The 27874-nt window shown below is 24.8% G+C and overlaps 2 protein-coding genes across 4 annotated transcripts in view; one reads left to right on the top strand and one right to left on the bottom strand.

Annotated features, from left to right (window-relative positions):
- Positions 1-18201, bottom strand: part of LOC126893930 (WASH complex subunit 5) — a 28502-nt gene extending 10301 nt beyond the window's left edge. Inside the window, exons 1-13 of one of the 2 annotated variants that reach the window (XM_050664485.1) lie at positions 17842-18201; positions 16038-16137; positions 15454-15645; positions 14971-15182; positions 13592-13817; positions 13189-13329; positions 11003-11150; positions 1346-1482; positions 1141-1258; positions 959-1078; positions 662-897; positions 330-581; positions 73-255 (exon numbers count right to left, since the gene is read on the bottom strand). In XM_050664485.1, coding sequence (XP_050520442.1) covers positions 73-255; positions 330-581; positions 662-897; positions 959-1078; positions 1141-1258; positions 1346-1482; positions 11003-11150; positions 13189-13329; positions 13592-13817; positions 14971-15182; positions 15454-15645; positions 16038-16137; positions 17842-17948 — 2172 coding nt within the window. In that variant the 5' untranslated portion in view covers positions 17949-18201. Of the gene's footprint in view, positions 1-72; positions 256-329; positions 582-661; positions 898-958; positions 1079-1140; positions 1259-1345; positions 1483-11002; positions 11151-13188; positions 13330-13591; positions 13818-14970; positions 15183-15453; positions 15646-16037; positions 16138-17841 lie in introns of those variants that run through there. The other variant, XM_050664486.1, reaches the window with a different exon arrangement.
- Positions 18202-18373: 172 nt separating this feature from the next.
- On the top strand, positions 18374-23869 carry LOC126893934 (mitochondrial tRNA methylthiotransferase CDK5RAP1). 2 transcript variants are annotated; one of them, XM_050664496.1, is made up of 9 exons: positions 18374-18938; positions 19152-19388; positions 19458-19671; positions 19871-20016; positions 22160-22365; positions 22441-22725; positions 22845-22994; positions 23444-23581; positions 23692-23869. In XM_050664496.1, the coding sequence occupies exons 1-9, from the start codon at positions 18683-18685 to the stop codon at positions 23812-23814; spliced, it is 1755 nt and encodes a 584-aa protein (XP_050520453.1). In that variant the 5' UTR covers positions 18374-18682; the 3' UTR covers positions 23815-23869. The 2 variants fall into 2 exon arrangements, with proteins under 2 accessions (XP_050520453.1, XP_050520454.1); XM_050664497.1 differs by having other exon boundaries at positions 18379-18938; positions 23702-23869.
- The last annotated feature ends 4005 nt before the right edge of the window (positions 23870-27874 follow it).

The following is a 27874-nucleotide window of genomic DNA, read 5'->3' as shown; positions in this document are numbered from 1 at the left end:
ATAAAAATGTTGAACACATTTGAAATCTAAATGAAAAATAAAAGAACAATTTTTATTTCTATTTATTTTTACCTTTGCTTTTGAATTAAATATAAGACCATTATGTAACGCAACTGCAATGTGTTGAACAAGTTCTTTTCTTATTCCATCTTCTAAAAGTTGTTTTGGATCAATTTCTACTACTCCAACCAAAGTACTCTTCATACATAACACACCTTCTGTCAAAACTGATACTAAATGTGTAAGTTTCGCTACCTGAATTAAAGTTTAATTTTTAGAATAACAATTGTATATTTTAATTCTATCTGTATTTTAAAAAGTTCATATACCTTAAGTCTTTCCTCTAGTTGAGCATAGTCATTAAGTTTATCTTTATCAAGCCTAGTAGGTATTTCTTTAATAACATTAGTTTGTAAATGAGCAATTTCAGTCATATATTTAAACATTGTTTCAGGTATAATATGCAATACTTTACGTATGTATTCAATTAATTCATGTGAATAGTATTTGCTAACAGTCATTAAATTTTCACTGCCACACTGATTAATACGAATTAATGGAACTTCCATGCACGATACTAACTTAAATAACATTAATAAAATTTGATAAGACTTTAATTATTAATTATTATATATTTTGAAAATTAATTGATTAATTTTACTTTCAAAAACATTGCACGAAGTCTAAGTACTAATCCAGGCTCTTTTTTAATTTTATTTTGCATTAAATTTGTAAATCTATCAATATGATACCACGCATAACTAAAATCTCCAACAATTTGAAGATCTATTAAAATATTATCCTTTACGTTGATAGTTTTTATCATTTCACGGAGATAATTATGAGTATCCTTTATAGTTTGGCTAACTTGATAATTATTTGAGAGCTGATGAAATTCTACATAATTAAATATAATTATGAATTTAGTAAGATTATCAAAATAAATAAAAATGCCTACCTTGTACTTCTTCTAATGCTTTTATTATTTGTGTAATTTTTCTACTAGTTACTAATTCGTTATCCATTGTAATTTTTTCAATTTGTTTTCCAATATTCAAAAACCAAATTTGTAAGTTTTCTTAAGAAAAATTTAGTATTCAGTTTAAAGAATTATTTTATATCATGTTATTTCTTTTTTACCATTTTTTTGAATTCTAGACAAATTTGTCAATCCTGAAAATATTTCAGACATTTCATTCATACGATCAACACATTTTTGTTTTCTATTCAACCATCTTGCTTCTTTTTCTTCTAATAACTATAAAATAAAATAATAACAACAAAAATTATTTATATGATATATATATATATATAATATACCTTTATATTTATATGAACAACTTACACTTTTAAAAGTTTCTTTTATGTTCAGTTCAAATTCTGATGTTGTAATTAATAACTCAAAAATTAATAAGTCACTGTAAGAACTTTGACTATTAATTAAATCGTGGATTTGCTTACTTTTTTTACTATTTTCAGACACTAAAATAAAATAAAAGTTTTCTATTTACTATGTTATAATTACAATTTATTTTTGAATGGAATAAAAAAAATCATCTAAAAAGAGATGTACTGAGGAAAGATTTTACTGTCCAAATCATTAAAGAAAATTAAACATTAGAATATTTAATTACGTTAATTGTATTAGCTAGTTTTAACTCCTAAGCTCGTTTTTTTGTTGGAAAAATAAGTTAATTAATAGTCTAGAATAAAAAATAAACTCAACGCCTAAGAGAAATTCTTTGCAATCAATGGCTATCCAGGCTAAAATACCATACTACATGCTAACAATTTTTTTTATAATATAAGACTAGCATTGAAGATAATATACCTTATTATTGTTACTACAACTAAAACGAGAAAGTTCTGTTTTGTTTAAGAAGTGTAATTTTCAACGTAAAAAAAAAACCGGCACAGTGGGGACGTGGTATAGTCGGGTCAAGTATAATGATATCTGACAGAGATTATCATAAAAACACTTTGATGCAAATCTGTAGACAGTCTTTAATTTTAAAAAATTGGTGAATTATTCCATAAGTTACATGATCCCCTATTTCCTTATTATATTATTTATAATATATAAAAACATAAAGGGAAATGGTCCGATTTAAAAAAAAAGTATGTCGAATGAAAGAGGTATATAAATAGTATTTATCAATAAAAATTGTATTGATCCTTTTTCAAAAAGTTATAGCGTTATAAAGTTAAAAATATGAAAAAGAATTTTTTTACAAAAGTCGTATTTTTTTTTTATTAACTTTGATGACTGTTTTCACCATGAAAACAAAATAAAGTCCGAAATTTTTCTTTTCTATAATAAAGTATATTACATAACCTTTAATTTAAGGATTATATAAAAGTGTCAATATTTCTGTAACGTTTTCAAAAGTTAAATTGAAAAAGTTGCCATTTTGAAACCTCGCCTGTGGGTAGGTAAAGGGTCAAAAGTGCACAATAATATATTAAATAACAAATAAATACCTAAGGTATTTACTAAAAAAAATTATATTGACTAGATACAATTTATGATCTTTTGGCGTATTTTTCATCAAAATCGGTCCAGTGAGAGCTATGATTGAGCGAGCGTTCAGACACAAAAAAAAAAAAAATAATAAAAAAAAAAAAAAAACAATAAAATTAATACCTTCTCAGCTTTGCATCGTAACTAAAAAAATTATGTTGATTAATTCATTTTTCAATAAGTTATGGCAATTTTTAGAAAAAGAAGTGAAAAAAATGAAGCTTTTCGTCTTTAAAGTCAAATAACCCATAGAAATAATATTGTGAGGAATTATTTTATATCATATAAGTACTCTTAAAATACATTAATTTTTTTATAACTTAAAAGTTGTCAAATAAAACATTTCCAAAAACTAAAATTGAAGTTTTTTTTTTTATTGAATTTTTTTTCACTCTAACCATCTGAATATTTTTTTTTAATTATTGTACATTTCAAAAGATATAATTTGATGCAGATTAGAAGTTATTAGACTTTTCAGAATATTTTCAAAAATTGAGTTAAACACTATTTTTTTATATACACATAGGTGTCTTTTAAACCTTTTCTGTACTTAGGTTTTTCATTAGATTTTTATGAACAGGAAAAATTTTATACTATTATTGGCTTATTAAACTATCAAGAGAAAAAAAAACGTGTACTAATTAAATATTATTTCAGATAAAAATCTATCCCAATTTATAGAAAATATTAGACCATGCTATAAAAATATAATTTTTGAGGGCTGCAAATCTTTAAGGGTCACTATCCCAGAGTCCAGTTAGAAAAAATGGTGTGATTACACTATTGCTTTACTTATTATAGTTTCTTGTTACAATATTTTTTCATTCATGCGTAGGTGATCATACTTTCATACCTTTTTTGTACTTAGATTTTTATAAACTACTTACTAAAAAAATCTTATTATATATAGTACTTTCTATTTAAATTTCAGTAGTACCAGTGTTTGTTTTTTTAAGGCTATATTAGTTTCAAAATGCAGATATTTATTTTTAAAAAAACGGTAGCACAGTGGGGTCGAGGCACAGTGTGGACGAGGCATAGATGGAACAAGTATAAATGATATCTGACAGTGATTAAAATCACTATCATAAGAAACGCTTCGATGCAAATCTATAGATAGTGTTTCCTTTAGAGAAATTGGTGAAATATTTTAAAAGCAACATGACTTCTTATTTCTTTAATTATATCCTGATTAGTAGTTCTTTGATTTTAAAATATAATATATGAATAAATACTAATTATAGTTTTTAAATTTAGTATGAAATTGTGAGGCCAGCTATGATGTATGGTTCATAGTGTTGGGCGGTTGATAAGAAAGTAGAGCAGAGAATAAGTGTAGCAGAGATGAGAATGCTTAGTTGGATGAGTGGAGTGACTAGAGAAGATAGGATAAGGAACGAGCATATAAGAGGAAGTATAGGTGTTGCGTCAATCGTGGATAAGATGACAGAAAATAGACTTAGATTGTTTAGTCATGGTATGAGGAAAGAAGAATCGAAAGCTGTAAGAACAGTTATAGAAATGAATGTTGAAGGAAGAAGAGATAGAGGAAGACCAAAAAAGAGATGGAGGGATGCTATTGAATGCGATTTGAGGACAGCTGATGTGAGCGTAGAAGATGTGGGAGATCGTGTCAAGTGGAATCTTAGGATAAGGGTGCCCGACCCCAAGTAGTTGAGATTAAGGCAAAGAAAAATAAAAATATAACCAGAAATTCCGGTGGCAATTGACATAATATGATTGTTGTTTCGGAATGTACAATTTAGCGTTTAGTTGGGTTTAAACAATATAGCGTCAAATCAATTACCTACTCTATCGGTTGTATCTCAATATACACTACACTTTAATGATACAATAAATAAATAAACTCACACATACACACATATGCATTTATAACATTGTGTCTAATGTAAGTATAACATGATAAAAAGTAACCGTAAAATGAAAAAAATGGAATATAAATTTTAGTACTCATATTAAATGTAATGTAACTCGAAAAATATTTGTTTAAATGAAAAAATATAAGATAATTTTTTTGTTTATAATTGTCTTTTAAACAACTTTTGTACGAAACTTTTTTTTGTAAGTTAAATATTTTTTGAGAAAATTAAAAAAACTCATATTTTTTAATTTTTGCGAGGCTGTAAAAAAAAAAAGCTCAATTCCAATCTTGAGGACTATTAGTATGTCATAATACATATTTTAATTCAACTTTTAAAAAAACAAAATTTGTTTGGAAATTTTGACTTGATTTTGTTGACTGGTTAGATATCAATTTTAAACTTGTAATTGAGCTAAAAGTTATGGTAATATATTCAATTTTTTTACTATAAACTTACACAAATCTTTATCAAAAATTTTTCATCCACTTTAAAAAACCAAAAAAATAGGTTAAAAATGAAAATTTGGACTGATTATTTTTAACATATTAAAAATCAAATCAGTAATAATTTGAAAACAATTTTTTTTTCTTTTAATTATTATTTTTTATGTAATTAGTAATAATATAAAAAATTAGAACTGATAGATAAAGTCTAATTGCAGATTTGAAAACAACGCGAAAATTTGATATAGAAAAGTATATTTTTGCTTCTGATGAAAGTTCCTTGAAGTCCAGTGCATTCATTTATAGTAACAAACAGTTTTTATTGATAATTATTGTATCAAGCCCTTTAAATTTGTATACACGTAAAAGTAAAGCAAAATATAACTTCTTTAGTATTTTTATAATTTTTCCATTTAAATTACAATATTAAATATCAATTTCATACTAAATTTAAAAACTATAATTAATATTTATTCATATATTATATTTTAAAATCAAAGAACTACTAATCAGGATATAATTAAAGAAATAAGAGTTGATGTTGCTTTTGGAATAATCCACCAATTTCCTACTTTAAAAAAAAAAAAAATTTGTTTGGGAATTTTTTCTGTTATTCGACAAAATTACTCGTTCGTTAACTAGAATAAATCATTAAATAGAAAATTTTATGAGAATTAAAACAATGTAATTTTTGAGATTAATATGCAGTCAGGAAATTTTATAATTATTAATTACAGTACATTTATCAGAAAATACTCATTATTTTTTTGCATTTTTATCGTAATAGAACACTTAAATAGAAATCATAGTAATCATTTCTAAGTAATTTTTGATATTTAAAAAGATTCTACTATTGAAATATCCAGAACTGAATTAATTTTAATGATTTACTTTAACTAAAAAAAAAAAAGTTAATATTTTGAATCCCTCTTGTGGGCAGGTAAAGGGTTAGATTTATAAAAAAAACCAAATGATAGATAAAGACATGCATCTAAATAAAAAAAAATATACTGATTTGGTCATTTTTGATAAAGTTATAACAGTTAACAAAGTTATAAGTTTTATACACTGGACTACAAGGAACTTCCATCAGAAACAAAAATATACTATTCTAAATCAACTTTTCGCGATGTTTTAAAATGTGCAATTAGACTTTTTCTATAACTTCTAAGTTTTAATATTATTAAAAAATAGTTTTTACATATAAAAAAAAATAATTAAGAACAAAAAAAATTGTTTTAAATTAATACTGATTTGATATAATATTTAATATTAATTTGATTATTAATAAGTTAAAAATAAGGAAAATGACATATTTAACCTATTTTGTTAATCGTTTAAAGTTGATTGTTGTAAATGTTTATAATAAAAAAAAAAAATTTATTTTACCATAACTTTTAGCTCAATTGGTAAGTTTGACATTGACATAATTAAATAGAAAATTTTATGACAATTAAAAAAATTGTATCGTTAAGATCAATATGCAGTCAGAAAGTTTTATAATTACTATTTATTGTAAATTTATCAGAAAAGCTCAATATTTTTTTGCATTTTTATGGTAATAGATAACTTAAATAGAAGTAATAGTAATAATTTCCTAGGAACTTTTGTTGTTTGTTGAAAAGATTCTATAATTGAAATATTGAGAACTTAATTAATTTTAATGATTTACTTTAACTAAATGTACCAATCAAAACAAAGTTGTTAAAAAGATTTACTCAATTGAGTGTATTATAAAATTTGATTATATTTGTAAAAATCAATTGTTAATTCAGGAGAAAAAACAATCATTTTTTTTAGAAATGATTTATATAGCAACATGTTACAAAAAAAAATTGTAATATTATAGTCTAGTAGTAGCACACACAAATAGAGTAAAAAAATTATTAAATTACAAAGTAAAATGATTTAATTTTGTAGTTGAAACCTATCATATCAAACTTCATTCGTTAATAAATATTTTGAAAACATTAGAAATTAATGATTTTAATTGTCTTTATGGAGACGATGTAATAACTAACTGTTTAATTGATAAATTAGAATTTTTTTTTCAATTTTTGAGAGTAATATCTTCAACTAGATACGAATTGTAGTAATTTGACGTATTGTTGAAAAAAGTAGGTCAAGTTAGAGCAGAGAAAATAAATGATAGTCACAAAAAAATATCTTCTCGGCTTTGCATCGAAGCGAAAACTTAAAATATAGTAAAATAATTTTAATACGAATAAGAAATTTCTTCTTGCAAGGGGCGACTAAAGTGATGGGATCCTTGATCTTTATTGAAGTTATTGAATCTAAATGTGATAAAAATCAAACGAGTTAAAATTTATACTAACTTAAAAAGAATTAAGAAAAAATGCAAAAAATTCATTGCCATATGCGGGTTGGAACCTCGTACCCCAAGCGTGTAAAACATAAATTTTACCAACTCGGCAACCGTACGTTGCTTCCGGCGGTTGAAAAATTGGCTATTTAAGCTAGTTCAAATTTCAAAGTTATTTTTCTCGACTTAAAAGAAACAAACATATTTAAATAAGTTTAACTATCTATACTATATCAATTTTAATTTATATAATATTTATGAAAATCTGTACTCCCCTTGTCAGGTATTTTAAAATAAAATAAAATACAAAACCCAGAATTTTAACACAAAAATAGCATATTTTTGCATACGGTAGTCATTTTTACCGCAAAGACAAATCCAGAGGTCAAATTTTTTTTTTCAAATTAAAGTATATTACATTAGCTTTAATTTAAGGTATATATAAAAGTGTCAGTCTTTCCGGAACATTTTCAAAAGTTAAGTTGAAAAAGTTAATTTTTTGTAAAAAAGCTACCATTTTGAAACCCTTCCTGTGGGCTGTTAAAGGGTCAAATGTTCACAAAAATATATAAAATGATAGGTAAATATTTAAGGTATCTATAAAAAAAAAAATTATATTGATTCGATCATTTTTAAAAAAGTTATGGCAATTTTAAGTAAAAAAAATTGAAAAAATATCGAAAATTAGCGATTTTTAAATTTGTAATTTTTTGGGGGATTTCCCCCGTTTACGGGGAACGAGGGAATTTTTTTCAATTTTTGAGGGTAATGTCTTCGACTAGATACGATTTGTGATCTTTTGACATATTGTTCATCAAAATCGGTCCAGCGAGAGCTGAGATTGAGCGTTCACAGTCACAAAAAAAAAAATAAAAAAACACATCATAGTAAAATTAATACCTTCTCAGCTTCGCATCGAAGCTAAAATGCCGTTTTTTACAGTTTCGTAATTTTGAGATATTTTTTTAAACTTCTAAAAATAAGAAAGTTTTTTCCAACTTTTAGCGATTTCAAGTTCAGATAAATTAAAATCGAATTCAAAAGACGTAATGTACTTAAAATAGGTCCAGTGATAGCTGAGAACTTTTATGGACAGATACAAAAAAACGCATAAAACCAATAACTTTTTAGCTTTGTGTTGAATTTAAAAAATTATATCTTTACCCAGTAATCATTTTTACTAGTGATGGGAAATATCGAATAGAAACTATCGAACTATTCGATAGTTGTCCACTATTCGATAGTCATTCAAAAAATATTCGAATAGTAAAAATATTCGTTAGTTACACAATATATTCGAATAGTTTTTAATACTATTCGATAGTTTATGCTAAAAATAAACTATTCGGTTGTATAAACACAATTTGAATAGTTATACGATAGTTTAAAATATTTGAAAATGCCCATCACTAATTTTTACTATTATTAATTGTATAATAATTTATTTATAAGTATCGTTAATTATCTTCTTATTATAATTAAGTATACTTAATAAAAATTTTAGGTAGAACTAATCGAATATTTTTTAAAACCATTCGGTAGCCCATTCGAATAGTTTATGCTAAAAAAATAAATATAGTTTAAAAAACTAAAAAAACACGCTTTTAAAGCACATCGAACTAAAAAATTAAAAATAATTATGAACAAAAAATACTAGTATTATTGTGATAAAAGCGTCGGGCGCTCAATATACGAAAAATATGGCACAAAGCACCCACGCTTTTATCACAATAATACTAGTATTTTTTGTTCATAATTATTTTAAAAATTATTTTTAACTTTTTAGTTCGATGTACTTTAAAAGCGTGTTTTTTTAGTTTTTTAAACTATATTTATTTTTTACTTTTTAGTTTCATGTTATGATAGTAGTTACTATCAATATCATGGTTGTTACGGGTAACGGGAAATCAGGGTTCGATTCTGGGGAGGGAGTCTGAGAAACGGCTACCACATCCAAGGAAAGCAGCAGGCGCGTAAATTACTCACTCCCGGAACGTGGAGGTAGTGACGAAAAATGACGATACGGAAATCATCCCTCGTAATCGGAATGAATACTTTATATCTCTTAATTAGAATAAATCGTGTTAATATATTAATTTTAATAGTAATTAGAATATATATATTTATACAAATAATGCGACTTAACTACGTAAAAGTATCATGCACTAAGTATAGCTGTGTTTTATGGCCGGGCGGGTCGGACTAACGTTATACCCGAGGTATAAACGGCGGTAGGAATATATATATATATACGTAAGGCGCATTAGACGCGGGCGTTATTGGTCAGTCAAAATAAAAATTTGTTTACATATATATAATATTGATGACAAGCACGCGTGTACGGGTACGATAACTAAAAATAAATTTTTATAGGAATGGTGTGCCGTCATGAGGTGAGCGAGGCGTGGGGAGGGGTGAATGCGTATAACAGTCTAGTCTAGACGACGGAATATGCGATAACGCGTGGCGTTTGGAGAGTTACAAACATACATACATACATACATACATACATACATACATACATACATACATACATACAGGTGAAACTAATATAAGCGTGTTAAAAATAAATATAGTTTAAAAAACTAAAAAAACACGCTTTTAAAGTACATCGAACTAAAAAGTTAAAAATAATTTTTAAAATAATTATGAACAAAAAATACTAGTATTATTGTGATAAAAGCGTCGGGCGCTCAATATACGAAAAATATGGCACAAAGCACCCACGCTTTTATCACAATAATACTAGTATTTTTTGTTCATAATTATTTTAAAAATTATTTTTAACTTTTTAGTTCGATGTACTTTAAAAGCGTGTTTTTTTAGTTTTTTAAACTATATTTATTTTTTACTTTTTAGTTTCATGTTATGATAGTAGTTACTATCAATATCATGGTTGTTACGGGTAACGGGAAATCAGGGTTCGATTCTGGGGAGGGAGTCTGAGAAACGGCTACCACATCCAAGGAAAGCAGCAGGCGCGTAAATTACTCACTCCCGGAACGTGGAGGTAGTGACGAAAAATGACGATACGGAAATCATCCCTCGTAATCGGAATGAATACTTTATATCTCTTAATTAGAATAAATCGTGTTAATATATTAATTTTAATAGTAATTAGAATATATATATTTATACAAATAATGCGACTTAACTACGTAAAAGTATCATGCACTAAGTATAGCTGTGTTTTATGGCCGGGCGGGTCGGACTAACGTTATACCCGAGGTATAAACGGCGGTAGGAATATATATATATATACGTAAGGCGCATTAGACGCGGGCGTTATTGGTCAGTCAAAATAAAAATTTGTTTACATATATATAATATTGATGACAAGCACGCGTGTACGGGTACGATAACTAAAAATAAATTTTTATAGGAATAGTGTACCGTCGTATTGTGAGCATGGCGTGGGGAGGGGTGAATGCGTATAACAGTCTAGTCTAGACGACGGAATATGCGATAACGCGTGGCGTTTGGAGAGTTACAAACTTACAAACAAACAACAAACAACAAACATACACGTGAAACTAATAAAAGCGTGTTAATAAACTATTCGGTTGTATAAAATATTCGAAAATTCCCATTACTAATTTTTATTAGGGATTTATCCTACTTCAATCCTCTCCTTTAAGCAAAATCTAGCGCCGGCACTAGTTAAAATGCAGAACAACAAAACAGAAAAATTTCATTTCTAAGCAAAATTTGTTAATTGAACTCGACCAATATATACAAGAGACATAAAAAGTTTTACTTAAATATAGAGTCCTTTAAAAATGTAATCATTTATTGGTTATTTTTTAATACTTAAAGAAAAATTAATGCTTACAAAGATGAACAGTAGTAGTGTGTAAAATGTACCATCTTAAGGAGACGTTGCAGTTTCGACAAAGATTCATAATAGCATTGGTATTATCCATTATTTTCTTTTCTATGTTAGGATAATTAAGTACCTTTTTTATTTCAATAGTAATTTTCTAGGTTTACAAAATATACATAATTAAATAATTTACTTATTGTAAACAAAATATAGATTGTATACAAGGTGTTAAGTAAGTAAAGAAACAGGTAAGTAATTACAAATAATTAGAACAATAGAAAGCTGTTTCCTTACTTACTGAACACCTATATATTTTTTTGTCGATAAAAATTTATTTATAATAAATATATGAATAATTATTAAATAAACAGGGAAGACCGAAACAATTTAGTGTCAAGGGTAAACTGATATTATTTAATAAACTTAAATACCATAATTGCTTCTTTTACATCCAGTTTCTTACTAATTTCTTTTTCATAATTTTTGTATTCATCAAAAAATTTTAAGCATTTTCTTAAAACTTATACTTTTTGATCTTTATGATATAAAATTAAGTTATGTATTTTTTATGATAAAACGTGATTTTTTTCAGTTGAATAAGCTATCTAAAATAATGATATACTGTTGAATTGTAGATAAGACTATAAATAAAAGACACATAATGTTTAATATTTCCAAAAAAAAAATGATTAAAATTAACCTATACATTATTTTTATTTTTATAAAATATGAATCTGTTTTGCTTTGATATATTTTAATTTCCATGTAAATCCTAAAAATATTGGTTTTATTTTACCACGTATTATGTTTATTATTTTATTCCTTTTTATAACATGTATACAGCTAATATTTGTTACTTTTTTTAAAATAATTTTTACAGTTTTGGACTACATAATAAGCATATGTTTTATTTTTATAAGATAAGACTCAACAACAGAATCATTGTCTTCTATATTTAATTGTTTTAAATTAGATTGTATAAATTAGTGGTTTGTAGAAATTGAATTATTGTATTTTCTTCATCTGCGTAATTTAAGGGGCTTTGACTGAGGTGGCGAGATAGTTGTAGATCTGCACTAGTCTCTGTGTATAGTTTGCATTCTGTTAGTATGTGAATAAATGTAATAGTGGTATTGCACAATGTTTTTTTTTCATGGGTGTTGATGGGTTAACCATGTAAGGCCAATTCTTAGGCAAGTTAAAAATATTTAGTTTTTCCTAAAAGTATTGGTGTTGTATTTTATTTCCCTTACTTTGTAATCTTTGAGGTTTCTTCACGTTGTGAACCTGTTTGATTAGAGGGCATGGGATGGCATAGTGGATCATTGAGTCATCACCCTAGCGCTGATATTCAACTGCATTGTTTGCTGTCGGTTTTCAGATAAGTAGCTATACAAAAACTTTAATAGCGACACACATCTTACCCCCATACTGGTTCCATCGGCCATAATGAGATGGCATCAGGTCGACCATCTGTCTGTACTTTGTTAAATGTACAAAGTTGGTCAATAGTCATTTGGGGAATTAATGATCTGACTATATATTTTAATGGATATAACTATAACTTTTCTCGATATTTTTTGAGAACATATTAAGTATAACAAATATCTTAGTTTTGTTTTCATTTTTTCTATTGTTTTATTTTGTTTGACTAAACTATGAAATCAAATTAAATAGTATAATTAATCGAAATACTACAAAATATTTTTTTTTAATTAAAATTTCAGTAAACTTTAAATTAGTCCAAGAGGACTAATTCTAATTTTTGTACAAACAAAATAATTTAAAAATCTATTCCAACACTTTATTTAATGTGTGATACCTAAAAATAATAATTAAGAAGTTAAAGACATAAATAAAATCTTCATCATATAATGTGAAATCTAGAGCAAATATCACAGATAACCTACCAAAAGAGTAGCCTTAAGTCTATAATTGATATATCTATTTTAACATACCTCTACAAGAAACAAAGTGGCAAAAGTTCTTATTTTATTATTTAAAAAAATGTTTAATACCAAAACATTGTTTTTATGAGAATATCATGTAGAGTATAAGTTATTGACGAATAAAAAATATATGAAAAAGCCTTTCACTACGATCTCCCCTATTTAAACATAGTTTACTTTTTTTACTATTATTATAGTAATACGTAAATTCAAAATAATTTATCAACTTTTTCACAGTATAATTACCTCAAGTTCAGCTGAACGTGAACTAATTAAACGATTTATATCTCCTGTTTGAATAGTATTGGATATAGCAATTTTTGCTGCTTTAAAAGTTTCCCAAGAATCGATTATATTTATGGTTACACCCATGTAGATATTAACCACCTACAATGTCATAATTTTTACAATTTTTATTAATATTATGCATTGTATTGATAAATATGATTAAATCGATAAGATATTTATTTTTATAGTGAATTAAGGATTATGTATTTTTATCATTTTTCTTAACCACTTACACAGTTTTACAAAACAATGTTGAAATTGTTTAAAATTTTTAATTTATTTATTAAAATTATAGTATAATTTAATAGTTACATATTTTTGAATAGTAATAGAAGTGACAAATTCTTTGTTGTGTGCTTACCCAATTATCTGGAAAGAATTTATCCACAATTTCTCTCATTATTGATGATTCCTCGTGTAACGTTTTTGATTTAAAAAATAAACATACAAACAACATAGCTGCTTGTCCCGAAAGTGCAGTACTTCTATGATCTGGATTAGGATATGATGGTAGTTGATTATAAATATCATCGGATCTTAATCTTCCAATAACCAAATCTACTAAATTTTGATTGACAGGTACTCTCCTGTAATAAATAATTACAGCTAGAAATTAATGAAAAATATAATTATTTATTTTTATATTTTACACTAACGATTTCCTAGCATTGATATTCTGCGATGCAAAAAATGATTTTATTTGAAAAAGTATACATTTAATAATTGAAGACCAATCTGAAATAACTGGCTATGAATATTTTTTTCAGATTTCACATTTTAGTCAGAGTATTCTTTTAATAAAAAATTTCAAAATATTTTCAAAATCATAAATATCCCAGAAAAGTACAATTACTAATAATAACTAATTGACATAAAACTTATCTATTATATAATTAGGGTTATTAAAATACACGTTTTTCTTTTTTAATGACATTTTCTTTTATATTAAAATAATTTTTTTTTATATTTTAAGCATGTTTTTTTTTAATTATTATACTTTGTTAAAAACGTTTAAAATTATGTTGTTTATGTCAATTTAAGGTGATCAGATGTTTGAAATTAAAAAACTTATTTTGTACATCATCAAAATTATAAACAGATTAGGGGAACATGGGTACATAGAACCAATGAATTTTCAGAAAAATCAATTTAATATAATTTTAAAAGTAATTTTAGAAAAGGGTAAGCACATCAAAAATAATGGAAAATTTTCTCAGATAAATCTAGGACAAACAATTTACATACAAAAAGATATTTCATTAATATATAACGTTTATAGATTATATAAAGGGCTAGAATTTAAAGAATGTATTAACTAAAATTAGGATTTTTTGATTATTAGTTTATTTTAAACCAGAGATGTATTTAGAGTTTTGACGCCCCAGGTAAAGGTTTATTGCCCCCCTTACATACCCTACCATATTTTATATATTGTGCTTACAAAAAAATGCTACTGTCCTTAATTCCAAAATAAATTTTCTATCCGGGACTTTTTCACCTCCCTAAATACGTCCTTGTTTTAAGCAATATATAAAATATTACTTAATTTTAAATTTTCTGATATTAATTATATTGAATTACATATTTTTTTAAAGAAGAAATTTATTAGCTTAAATGGAAAATAACAATTTAATTTTGCTCTCTTGAAAAATAAATTGGTTGATGTGCTTTAACATGAAAGACTTATGTATAATAATTAATGATTAAAATTTTAAAATATAAAACTTAAAAATAAATTACTTAAAATAAAATTCAGGATAAGAAGATGGTCCTTTGGCCTGAGTTGTTTTAGTAGTACGTAAAAGTTTACAAATATCATCAATAGGATTTTCATTATCATATTGTTGAGCATTGTAACGATGATATGCGACCAATAAACGTTCCCTTACAATACCTTCAATGTAAATATCAAGAAACAATAAAATAACTCCATACAAATACAACGACTCACACTAAAAAAAAATATATTTTATAAATTTAGATTTTACACCTCAAAATAATCTTATAAAATCTGGATAGCTAACTTTTATTCTTGAGAAAAAATGGACATCATATTCATATTCAGGAGGTTATTTATACAAGAACAAGATAGTACAGAGTAAGAATTTATTTTCATTAAGAACAGTGTTAATTTCAGAAGATTAAAAGTAGACCCCCAGATATTAAAAATTCATTAACAATTTTTTTTTTATAATAAAGAAAAATGGAACTATATTTTTTTACCAAAAGCTGTTTTCCTTCAATAGTAAGAGACATGGTTTCAAGTGTATGTTGAATATAAGCTCCTTCTTCAACTTCATCTAAATATTCATTTAAATCATGAATATATTTGTATACATTTTCAAATAAAAAATAAAACTGGTTGATAATAGCTAAATTATTCTCTTTTAATTCTTCATTAGTATTTTTTAAAACCTATGAACATACAAGAAAAAAATGTATTAAAACTCATGGAGCTCTAGGATAGATTCATTCTTTATGATTATTTATGTTTTTCAATAGTAAATGAACAAATTTTATCACATAAAATTTTACATAACACTTAGGTATAATAAACTATTTTTACATTATAATATTTATGTAGTTTACTAAAAAGTATTTTCAAAACAAATATTTTTATAAAACTGTACCAATAAAATGGCCATAAGCAAGAGTATATTTTAGTTGGACTATTTTAGACTAAAACAATTTTTAACATGCTATTAAAAAAAATAAGTATAATTTATTCTGAAAATAAAAAATGAATTCATACACCTAGTTTTAAGTAAACAATTAAAATAATTATTATAATAGTTATAAAATCTTACCACATTAGATTCAATTTTTTTTTCATTTTCAATAGTATTGCTAAAATAAGAAAAATCTAAAATAATTTGACCATACTTTTGTACATCTTGTTTATTGAGCCTGTAAAAAAAAAATATTGAAATAATCAATAAAATATTTTTTTATTATGATTATTAGATTATTAAAAGTAATGCATTTGGTAATTTCTTTTAATAAACAAAAAAAAAAAGGATTAATAATGTATGATTTTGCACATTCTGGGAAACTATATGTTAATTTTTTATCTTCTGAGTTTTTCTACAATTATATTTAAGAATATAATATAGTTGTTTAGTATTAAATATAAACTAATTAAATCAGTATGATATATTCATACATGAATTTTTTTTTCTTTTGCAGTGGTTGTTTAATATTTTTTATAATACCAAAATATAATTTTTATTCTATTATTAGTTGATTAAATAAAACAAAATATTTTTAATTATTATTTGATACTGTTTAAAGTTAATATTTATCATTTTAAAACATTAACTGTGAAGCTATTGATTTTACTTTGCTAAATTTTATTTTTATCTGTGTACTTTATTACTTTTGCTTCTACTGGAACAATACTGCTCAACAATACATCAAATGATTACAAAATGTATCTAGTTAAAGCTATCAGCTCCACGATTTAAAAAAAAATCCCCCTCAGACTTGGTAATAAAGAGAAATGTCCAAAAAAATTACAGTTGAAATAAAACAGCCATTGTTGATATTTTATATTTTTATTTTAAATTGAAATAACTTTTTGATTTTAAAACTGTACGGGTTATTTCAAAATTTTTATTGATATTACTTCAAACATTTGTTTTACTAATGACATGATTTTTTTGAAAGTCTTAGATTTAATTAATTAACCAAGGTTATGTGCAAACTTAAAAATAATATCAAATATATTTTCTTTTTCAGTTTTTGATAATGTTTTAAAAAACCTATCTGTTATTAGTCTACATCAAATTAAAGATAACTGTAAGATGAAAAAGAAAATCTGAAATAATAATTTCTAGGAATTATTAGGCATTAAAGCCAAAAATCATACAATTTTTGTTAAAATTAGTATACATTTAAAGCTATTCAAATTTTACGATTTGTAATTTATGAGTAATCATAATCTAAAGTAAATGATGTAATTTTTTGTTAATATGACAAACTGCTCTACTTGAATTATTCTTAGAACAAAATCAAATTTTCAGTGGTAATACAATTTTTGACCTAATTAATCAATTTCATATAAATTTAAAGATTATTATTACAAAATGTAATAGTAAAATTTTTCATTTTATTAAATCTATGGATAACCAGGGAACGTGACTAATTAAAAATAGTTAAAATTTTTATTTTCAAGTTATATTTTAGTTTGATAGTAATAAATAAATTAATAAAAACTATAAACATTAAAATTAAAATAAGTTGAAGCATTAAAAATTAATAATTATGTCTAAAAATTATGTAAACTGGCATTACAGAGTGTTCACTAAGTAAGGAAATAGGTTAATTGTTACTAACAATGAGAAAAGAAACTCATTTTGTTACTTATTGAACACTCTATAAATGTAAGTATAAAAAGTTGCTCTAATGTATTTAAAAAAAAATAAGTAGAGTAATGCTAAGTAATGTATCAATACATTTACATAATAAAAACTTATAGAATCATTAATTGTTTTATCATTATTATGTTCTATTTGATTGAACCAATCCAATTTAATATTAATTAAGAGTAAAAGAATCATAAATTGATAAAACATAAAATTTTCAGTCCTAAATTTTATTTAAAAATATTACCTGTATACTGAAGGGATATAATCCTTGAGACGCAGAATTTCAGCAACAATAGCATTACCTCTAGATACAATTTGGAGTAAAGCTAAACCACAAGGGTTATTTTCCATAGTAACAATTTATAATATATTGTATAACATTTGTATTTTGCAAAATTATTAGCACAAGTTTAGTATGAAAATAGAATGCAATAATGAGTTATTACATTATAATTATAATGTAAAAATTCACTATTTTTGTAAAGTAGATTAACGGATTGGTAATTTTTTTAAATGAATATTATTGCTTTATAAACCTAAATATACTCAAATATAAATTTGAAGTATAACTGCAAAATGATGACTACTTGACTGCTAAGTAAATATAACATACATAGTTCAACAGAAAAGTTTTTAGATTTTAAGATAACACACAATTCATTATCAATAAAATATAATTACGCTTATACAAATTATTATCATAGAATTTTAATCATGTGATAAAATGCTGATTATAGTTGAGACAAGTTAGAAAACACGAACGAATTTTGACATTTCTTTTAACTTCTACATTGAAATAAGAATATTATATAATGTATTACAAAATTTTGTCACAGATCTATAATTTTTGTATAATTTGTAAGGTCTTCTCTTCAGTAATTACTTAGTTAGGCTGTTATTTATGATAATTATCTCAGTACTATATTACTTTCATTATATCTTGTTATATTATAGCTTCATTTTATCTTGCGAAAGAAAATTATTGAAACTTAATTAAAGTTTATGCTAGGTCTTATATTATTTATCAAAAATAAAATAAACTTAATGTTTGTAAAACCTTCTGTAGATTACATATAGGTCCTAAAATGAATGAAATTATTTTTAAAAACCTAAACTTTACTTATCTCAGAATAACTAGAACGCCAAAAATGAAAGCCTTTAAATTATTCAGCTCTAGTCACAAAGAACTTTTAATTTCAAATGATAAAAAATATCGTAAGTTTGATGGTCCTGGTCTTGAATATTTTTTAACTAAAAATATTCCAACTAATTTACAAACTATTGAAAATAATGAAAAAATTCCTTATGTTGACTTTGTTAACACTGGAGAAAATCGTAAAGGTAATATGAACATTCGATTCTATGTTACCATGTATAGTAGACTATTAAAAATGCAAGATTATCAAAGTTTTATTTTAAATAAATGATTAAATTGAAACTAGTTTAAATAATAAATAATGATATTATTCTTACTCTAAAAATTGTTAACAAGTGAATTATCAGAGATTATCTGTATTTAAATACTTGTATTATTATGAAATTATTTATGTCTAGTTTATATTGAAACATATGGATGTCAAATGAATGTTAGTGATGCTGAGATAGTATGGTCTATTTTGAAAAGTGATGGCTATATAAAAACAAACAATATAAATGATGCTAATATTGCATTACTTATTACATGTGCTATAAGAGATAGTGCTGAAAATAAAATATGGACGAGGATTAGACAAATTAGGTCAATAAAACGTTGGAGAAGTAAATTTGAACCATTAAAGATTGGAATTTTAGGTAATAAACATAATATTTAAATTATAACTTTTCAAATATCTTTAATAATAATGCTAGTATATAATTTAGGTTGTATGGCTGAAAGATTAAAAGAAAAATTAGTTAATTCAATTAAAGGTGGGGTTGATCTAGTAGCAGGTCCAGATAGTTATAGAGATTTACCTAGACTTTTAGCAAAAACTGAAGTTGGTCAAAAAGCTGTCAATGTTTTACTTTCTGTTGATGAAACTTATGCAGAAATCAAACCAATAAAATTAAATGATGATAAAACTACTGCATATGTGTAAGTTAACTTAAATTAGTAGTGTTAAAGAGATTTAAACTAACATTTTGTAGAATATTATTTAAGTTTAAAAAATGTCCTGTTTACAATTTATGTAATATATACAGGGTGGAAAATATCTAACTGATAACTTAATAACTTTGAATACAGTTAACATTATGTTATAATTTATGTTATTATGTTGTGTTTATTTTTTTAGATCAATTATGAGAGGTTGTGATAATATGTGTTCTTACTGCATTGTTCCTTTTACAAGAGGTCGCGAACGTTCTAGATCTGTAACATCAATTTTAGATGAAATAAAATATTTATCAGATAGTGGATTTAAAGAGGTTACGCTATTAGGTAAATTATTTTAGATTTGAATTATTAATTTAAAAAAAAAAAAATAAAAATAAATGTTTCATTTTGTATTTTGATATTGTAACCAAGAGGAACAATATGGACGAGTTAGTAATGAGAAGTGTCTAATGTATATTATCTTGGGTTCAAGAGTCAGTCACGGGCAACTCTATTTATTAAGCTACTGTTCAGTTTTTAAAATTGCCATCTCTCTTTCTGGTGATAATTTAATGAAACACCCCATGTTTAGTATTCAAAGTTAAGATATCTCCTCTTCTAGGTAGAGTCCTATATAAATTTGCTAAATACTTATGAAAATACAGTTTGAGTTTATATAAAAAAAAAAATTAATTTCCCACTTAGTCAGCGAATTCACTTATTCATAACCTATAAATCTATATAATACGTAAATAGATTAAAAATTTCACTTAGACCCCTTTGGAATTTAAATCCTAGCTAAATCCATACATCTAATAAACTATCAAATTTTAATATTCATTAAAACACTATATTCTATATTTAAACCTTAGATCAATGATATTATGTTTTGACAAGTAGGATGAAATGGGGTAAATTTTTAAATGAATGGGAAAATTGTTAAATCATATTTTTCTTAAATTATTATTTAGCAGATTTTATTTAAAATTGAAAATTTCTGGTTCTATATGCTTTGCTTTGTAAGTTCAAAATAAAAATATGAGCATTTATCCAAAAAAATGCATTTACAACAATTACCTCACTTCATACTCTTTTATTTAATTTTTAAATAAAATAAATACATACTCCTAGATTAACAAAAAAATTTATCCTAAAAATATTGAACTTTGATCTGTTGTATTCTATGTGTGATTCTTTTGTTTATTCTTTTTTTATTTACTTTTTGAAATGCATTTCTCAAAAAAAAAGATTAAATATCTCTAAACATTCACATTGAGGTCTACGGTAATAATCATATGAGTAGTCTATTATTATCTTTTTTAATTAAATAAAATGTTTCAACTTATTACATGTTTTTACATAATTTTGGTAATTTATGAAAAAAACTTTGAACATACCTAAAAAATATTTTGTTCCCAGTAGCAAAAATGATAAGAAAAAAATTAATGGTTAGGTTGGATTATCTTTTAATATAGATTCTATTTTTGGTGTCAGCACAATAAATTAGTTATTAATTTAAGTAAATGCCCTCAAGTTAATTTCATTAGGAAAAAGAATTATACTATTTATAATTATGTAGTTAATAACTTAGAAACAGTTGATAGGAAAAAAAACTTAAGTGTTTACCTTCTAAAAGATTTATGTTTCTCTAAATATATAACATACATTTGTTATAAATCTTGATGTAAGAAGCCTAATATAGTCTTCTTACATCAAAATTATGGTGATTTTTAATAATATATTATGTCTGAAAACACTTTACTTTACCTTAGTTAGGTCTATATTAGAGTATACATCATTTGCTTGGTCTCCTTTTCATAAAGGAAAAATTAATGAATGGAATCTATATAGAAAAAGTTTCAAATTAAACTAAAGTTACTTGTTAACCAAAAAGCTGGGTATTTCTTCTCTATTTTCTAGAAGAAATTTGAATTATGTTTGTTGAATATATAATTTATTAAATGTGACTTCAGTACACAATCATTAATATTTTGATTAATTATAATGGTTAATGCTTGTCATGTAAATTAAATCACTCATTACTATAGGAGGCGGAGCAGCTACCTTAGTGAAACTTAAGAATTGGCAGTACTGAGACTGCAAAATTGTTAAATCCAATATAAAAATGAATTCTTTTAATTTTGATCCTTTTTTATACTACAAAATAAATTTGAAATTTAGAGGAAATGGTACCTTGTATATAACAGGTCCTTATGAATTAAAAGGGTCATTATTACAAATAATTGTAATTTAATTTATGTAATTTTTCATAAGTGTGACATTATAAATTAACAATAAAAGTTCTAGGGTAAGTGCCTAGAAACTGTTAACAATTCTAACCACGCCTAAGGATAGCTCTAGCTATATGTAATATTAGAAAAAATATTTTTAATTCAATAAGTGAAAAATAATTATCGCCTCTGTTATGAGGATTAATAAAAAATTTTTCAAAAATAATAAGTAAAAATTTTTATTTTCCTATTCCTAGGTCAAAATGTTAATAGTTACCGTGATTTAAGTTCATCTTCATATTTCATACCATCTAATGATACATTGGTACAAGGTTTTAAAACAGTTTACAAACAAAAAAATGGTGGTGTACGTTTTGCTGAACTTTTAGATAAAGTATCAAATGTTGATCCTGAAATGAGGATCAGATTTACTTCACCTCATCCTAAAGATTTTCCTGATGAAGTTAATATTTTATTTTATTATGTAATAATAAATTAGTAATTTATACTAAGCTAATCTATCTATTAAAATGTTTAGGTCTTACAAGTTATTTCAGAAAAATATAATGTATGCAAAAATCTTCATTTACCTGCTCAATGTGGGAATTCTGAAATTTTAGAACGTATGAGAAGAGGATATACTCGTGAAACTTATTTTGATTTAGCTCAACACATCAGGTCTTGTATACCTACTGTAACATTTTCAAGTGATTTTATTGCTGGATTTTGTGGTGAAACTGATGAACAATTTAATGATACCATAAGTTTAATGAAAAATGTAAAATATCATAATGCATTTTTATTTGCATACAGTATGAGAGAAGTATGATACTATTTTTTTCAAATGATTTTTTTTAATATAATATAACATGTAAACTTACAATTGATACTTATTAACTATTATAATAATATAAAGAGGTATGACAAGGATATTTTTTTTAGAAAACAACAGCTTATCACCGCTATAAAGATGATGTTCCCTATCATACTAAAATTGAAAGAGTAAAAACTATGTTTAATGTATTTAGAGAACATGTTACTATATTAAATTCTCATTTTGTTGGAACAAAACAATTGATATTGATTGAAGGTGTAAGTACATTTTTCTTGAGCCTTAATTAAATAGTATCTACACTATGTATTAATATTTATGAATATTTTACGGAATTTAGTAAAACTAAATTTAACTTTAAAACTTTCATTTAATACAGGTAATTACATTTACTCTGCATGTTAAATTTTAACATGGAGAGTAAATGGGGTTTTCTTTATACAATAATATATTAATATTTTGCTATTATAAATTTTTATTACAATATAAAACTTGTTTTGACACATATTTTGCTTTTGCTTATAAATTATGACCCAATTTTTTCATGTAATCAAGTCGATTACATGCAAAAATTTGTATTTTATGTAAGTATATTTCTTCTTTGGTAATGAAGAAGTTATTTCAAATTATGATACATTTGTATGAATTACTCTAATTATTTAAAATAATATTTTATACTATAACATCAATGTTTGCCTCATATATTTAGGAAAGCCGTAGAGGTCCAACTAATCTTTGTGGGCGGACTGATGGTAATATTAAAGTAGTAATTCCTAATACAAAGTTATTAAAGAAAGGTCAATCAAATCTTCAATCAATAAAACCTGGTGATTATGTTGTTGTGGAGGTTAGTTAATTGTATAGTAGTATTTATGTATAAATTAAAAATTATTCTTATATATTTGTATAAAAAATATATTTTTATTAAACTCAAATAATTTTACTAAATTTTTAAAGTATTTTTTAGGTGACAGAATCAAATTCACAAATTTTAAAAGGATATCCTATAGAAATTACCAGGCTTCAAGATTATTCATCAGAAAAATCAAAAGCATAAATTTGATTGAAAAACAATATTGATATATTTTATGTCATTTTTACTATAAAATGTTAGTAAATTTGTTCAATTTAAGTGCATTTTATTTTTGAATAAATAAATATGAATAAAAAAGGATATATTCCTTCCTAATATCACATTCTCAGGATTTTGTGATAAAAATTGTGAGGGGTTATACATAAGAAACTTTTAATTACTATCTTGTAATTAATTAAACACTTAATTGTTCTAATATTGGAGGAGTTTTAATCTCTATCACCCTTAAAAATGTACTTAATTTCAATAGTCATTCTCACGATACTCAACTATTAATATATATTAAATAAGAACTTTTATTAAATACGTATGTTCACATATTATGTTTATATACTGTATAGTGCGATCCAGTGGATAGTTCATTAACTAATGTTGAGGCCCAATCATACAGCAACTTTAAAGGGTATTTTACAAAAACGTTTATAGGTCAAAATTAAACTACGTATTCAAAATAATGTAAATGAACAATAGTATTTAATACAAAATTATAAATTCGATTAGCTACTTAAAATTAATTTTTTTAATATCTGCCATGTTTCTTTTTTTAATTTGATGAGAAAAATTTTGAAAAAATCATAAAAATTTGATATGATGCCAGATTTTAGATTAATAACCACTAAGTCAAACATGAAATATTCAAATATTCGTTTTCAATCATTTTTTTTTTTATAAACAGTTTTATAGATATTTAAAAGAAATTTTAAATGATAAAAGAAAAATTTCTTGTGACTTGTTTAAATGACAACTTTTTTTTTCCGTTTGGATGATTATAACACAGACTTTATTTTCTTGTGGTCTGTGGTTATAACATCACAGTAATATTGGCGTTACAGTTATTACTTAAATGATGAATTATATTTTAGCTAACATTAAAAATAATAACATTATCAATTTAACTTTAATTTTTATCCAAAATAAATAAGTTTTCAATTTTAAAAAGAAAAATAATTGGTTTACGCGTACCTATTATAATTATACATAAAATCAAAATTTTATACTTTTCAGAATCTGAAGGAATTCTCGAAAAAATTTTTCATTATGTTTCACTAAATAAAAATAGTGTGGGTATATTAAAAACTCATAAAATATTGTTGGGATAATTAATTCCTTAAACTAAACCCCTTATAATGAACTGGTTGACACCGAGAGTGGAATATTAACCACAACTATTATTTAGATTGATATATTCGGTAATTTTACCAACTTTTGTTCCCGCGGGCTATTTAAAATAGTGATGAAAGCAGTGGTGTAGTCCTAAAAATGTTTATGGGTATACGCCTATATGATGAATAGAGAATAATGTGGGGGGCTCCGCCCCCANATGGGTATACGCCTATATAATGAATAGAGAATAACGTGGGGGGCTCCGCCCCCCACACCCCCCATTGCACTTTACATTTTCTACATACAATATTTCACATTATCAACAGTGATATAGTCGTAATTTGATCAATAGATAAGTTAAAAACCTAAATGAGGAAACGTGGCGAATTTCACCCCCACACTACTTTTCAAAGGCCTTAACTATAACATAGTTTTGGGGGGCGGAATACAAATATTGTGATATTTTAACTGTGTTAAAAATATGTATTTTCTAATTATTACATAATGCAACTAAAACTCCTAACCCTCCCAGATACGGCCTTGCTCCTTCCAAACTATTACTCGAATATTTTTACTGACACTTCTAAGTTCTTACATAAATTAAATTTCATAGTTCATAATCGATATGTGTATTATTAGATACTGTTATATTTTTTATAAATAAACTTTATGCAGTAATAAAATAATCTTACAATCATTGTTTTCAAATCGTTAAATCATAAATGAAATAAACGTGAATAGGTACATGTTAGTACTATCTTAATTCATTATAGGTAATATATTAAATACTAGATTGGTTGGTAAACGGTTTATTACGGAAAAATACAAATTACCAATTTCAACAGCTATAGGTTAACCCAATAACTTTCAGTTTCAACTTAGTATGTGCTATATCGTTAATTTCTGATCGATGTTTTAAATTTTATCAATAAAATTGTCGTGAAATGATAAACATTATCCTATTTATTTATTTTTGTTTTACATTTATATTCTATTTTTAAAATGATAATAGTCTCGAGCCACATTTGTATGTTTATAACTTCAGGTATATGTTTATATGTGGTATGACTGTAGAGATTAAACAAACTGATAAGAGTTATTCAAAATTTGTGTTTTATGACAAACGTACCTATATTCGATACCCACGTATTACTTTTTATTTTATTCTTTAGTCTATACTCTTTAACTATTTTATAAATACGTATATGCACTAATAAAAAAACTAACAGTGGATATACGCCGTATACCCGCGTATACGCTCCACGACACCTCTGGATGAGAGTAATTAAATGATTCTATATTTTTTTTTTTTTGATTATTCATCTAACCGAATGGTTATGATAACCGAAATATAAGTTTCTAAAAATTAAAATGCATAGGTGTTTATTAAAATCAAATTAATGGAATCGCTCCATTCTCGAATAAATTATAAGAAATACATTTATCAAAATGTATTAAACCAAATACTTATTATTTAATAAATACAAAGTATCGTTAATTTTTTAATTTTAACCTTCAACACAGAACGATGAATAAACAATTAAATTGTCTATTTAAAAATTAAATAAATAATAAACACTTTGTTAAGCATAGGCAAATAATGTTTTGAACTTAGGGGTGTCAAAGACCAAAAACCTAATCTTTTTTATCTTTTTATAAATAAATTTTTATGTATAACATTATACGCATATATTTTTTCTTTACCATTGTAATATTTCAACTATAGTAATTAAATTTGAAACCAAAACATAATACTATGTTTTAAGTAAAACACATATACTACACCAATGACATTGTACACTAAAAACATTTTTAAAAAAGTTATATTTATACAATAATATAAGTAATTATTTTATTTTTCCTTACAAAAATTGTGAAACATAATTAGGGATGCTATATAACTAAAGTACCCCTCTTTTGCGCCTATGCTGTTAAGGATAAGTATTTTAATTAAATCATTAAACTCAAATTTAATAATAGACATGTCGTCCAACATAAATCTTTATAGATCTTATCGAGTAGCAGGTGAGTACATAACACCCGATTTGGTCGAGTTATCTGTCCATTTATTATTATTTAAGTCATTCGTTAATAATTGTCAACAATTGGTATTTCGGCAGTGACGACGCAAGCTTTTGCAAGGTACCGGGGGAAATAATTATAATTTATACCTTCAGTAATATAGCAATTTCAAAAATATGGATCCTTAAACATAATTTTGAACTGCAGGACTCGGGACAACTGCCCCCTCGCATCATCACTGTATTTTAGTATCTATATTCAATAATTTTGAGTTTTGGAAATTGAATATATATTTGATTTATTTAGTGTTGGGAAAATTATTTTTTTTAACGAAATTCATTGTGTTCCTTGTTCACTTCCTGAAATAAGAACTAGTTCCAGATCCAGTTTCTCTAAATAAAGAACTCGTTTTCCTTTTCATTGTTTTTTTTTTAAGAGAATATTTAAAAATCTGCTATTATTATTATATTAATATTATAACCATAGTTTAGAATTAAAGTGTAAGGTTTATTTTAATCATTCTGTGTATAGGCGCAATTTATTATATATCATTGTAAAATTTTTTAATATTAAAGTAGTATATTGAAATTATAAGATTATTATAACATAATAGGAATATATATTATTAAAGTCGTTAGATTTCAATGCAAACAATATTTTTAATAGTCAACGTAAAAATACAATTTTATTTATAACACCAAGAAATAAAAAACCCAGCACAGGGGGGTCGCGGCACAGTGGTGACGTGGCATAGTTGGATCAAGTATAATGATATCTGACAGTGATTAAAATCACTATCAAAAAAAAACGCTTCGATGCAAATCTTTAGATAGTGTTTAACTTTAAAAAATTGGTGGATTATTCCAAAAGCTTCATAAACTGCTAGTTCCTTATTAATATCCTGATTAAGACAAAGTATGT

The sequence above is a fragment of the Daktulosphaira vitifoliae genome, unplaced genomic scaffold (assembly GCF_025091365.1).
Source record: "Daktulosphaira vitifoliae isolate Bord-2020 unplaced genomic scaffold, ASM2509136v1 Scaffold_1, whole genome shotgun sequence".
Taxonomy (NCBI): Eukaryota; Metazoa; Arthropoda; class Insecta; order Hemiptera; family Phylloxeridae; genus Daktulosphaira; species Daktulosphaira vitifoliae.
The sequence above is the reverse complement of the archived record's forward strand: the minus strand, read 5'-3'. Positions and strand labels throughout refer to the sequence as shown.

Bases quoted from the DNA above. Each gene is read 5' to 3' on its own strand.
- LOC126893934 (XM_050664496.1), top strand. From the start codon at position 18,683: ATGAATGAAATTATTTTTAAAAACCTAAACTTTACTTATCTCAGAATA. The intron at 22,995-23,443 runs GTAAGTACATTT...TCATATATTTAG, and splicing joins AATTGATATTGATTGAAGGT to GAAAGCCGTAGAGGTCCAAC. The intron at 23,582-23,691 runs GTTAGTTAATTG...AAATTTTTAAAG, and splicing joins GTGATTATGTTGTTGTGGAG to TATTTTTTAGGTGACAGAAT.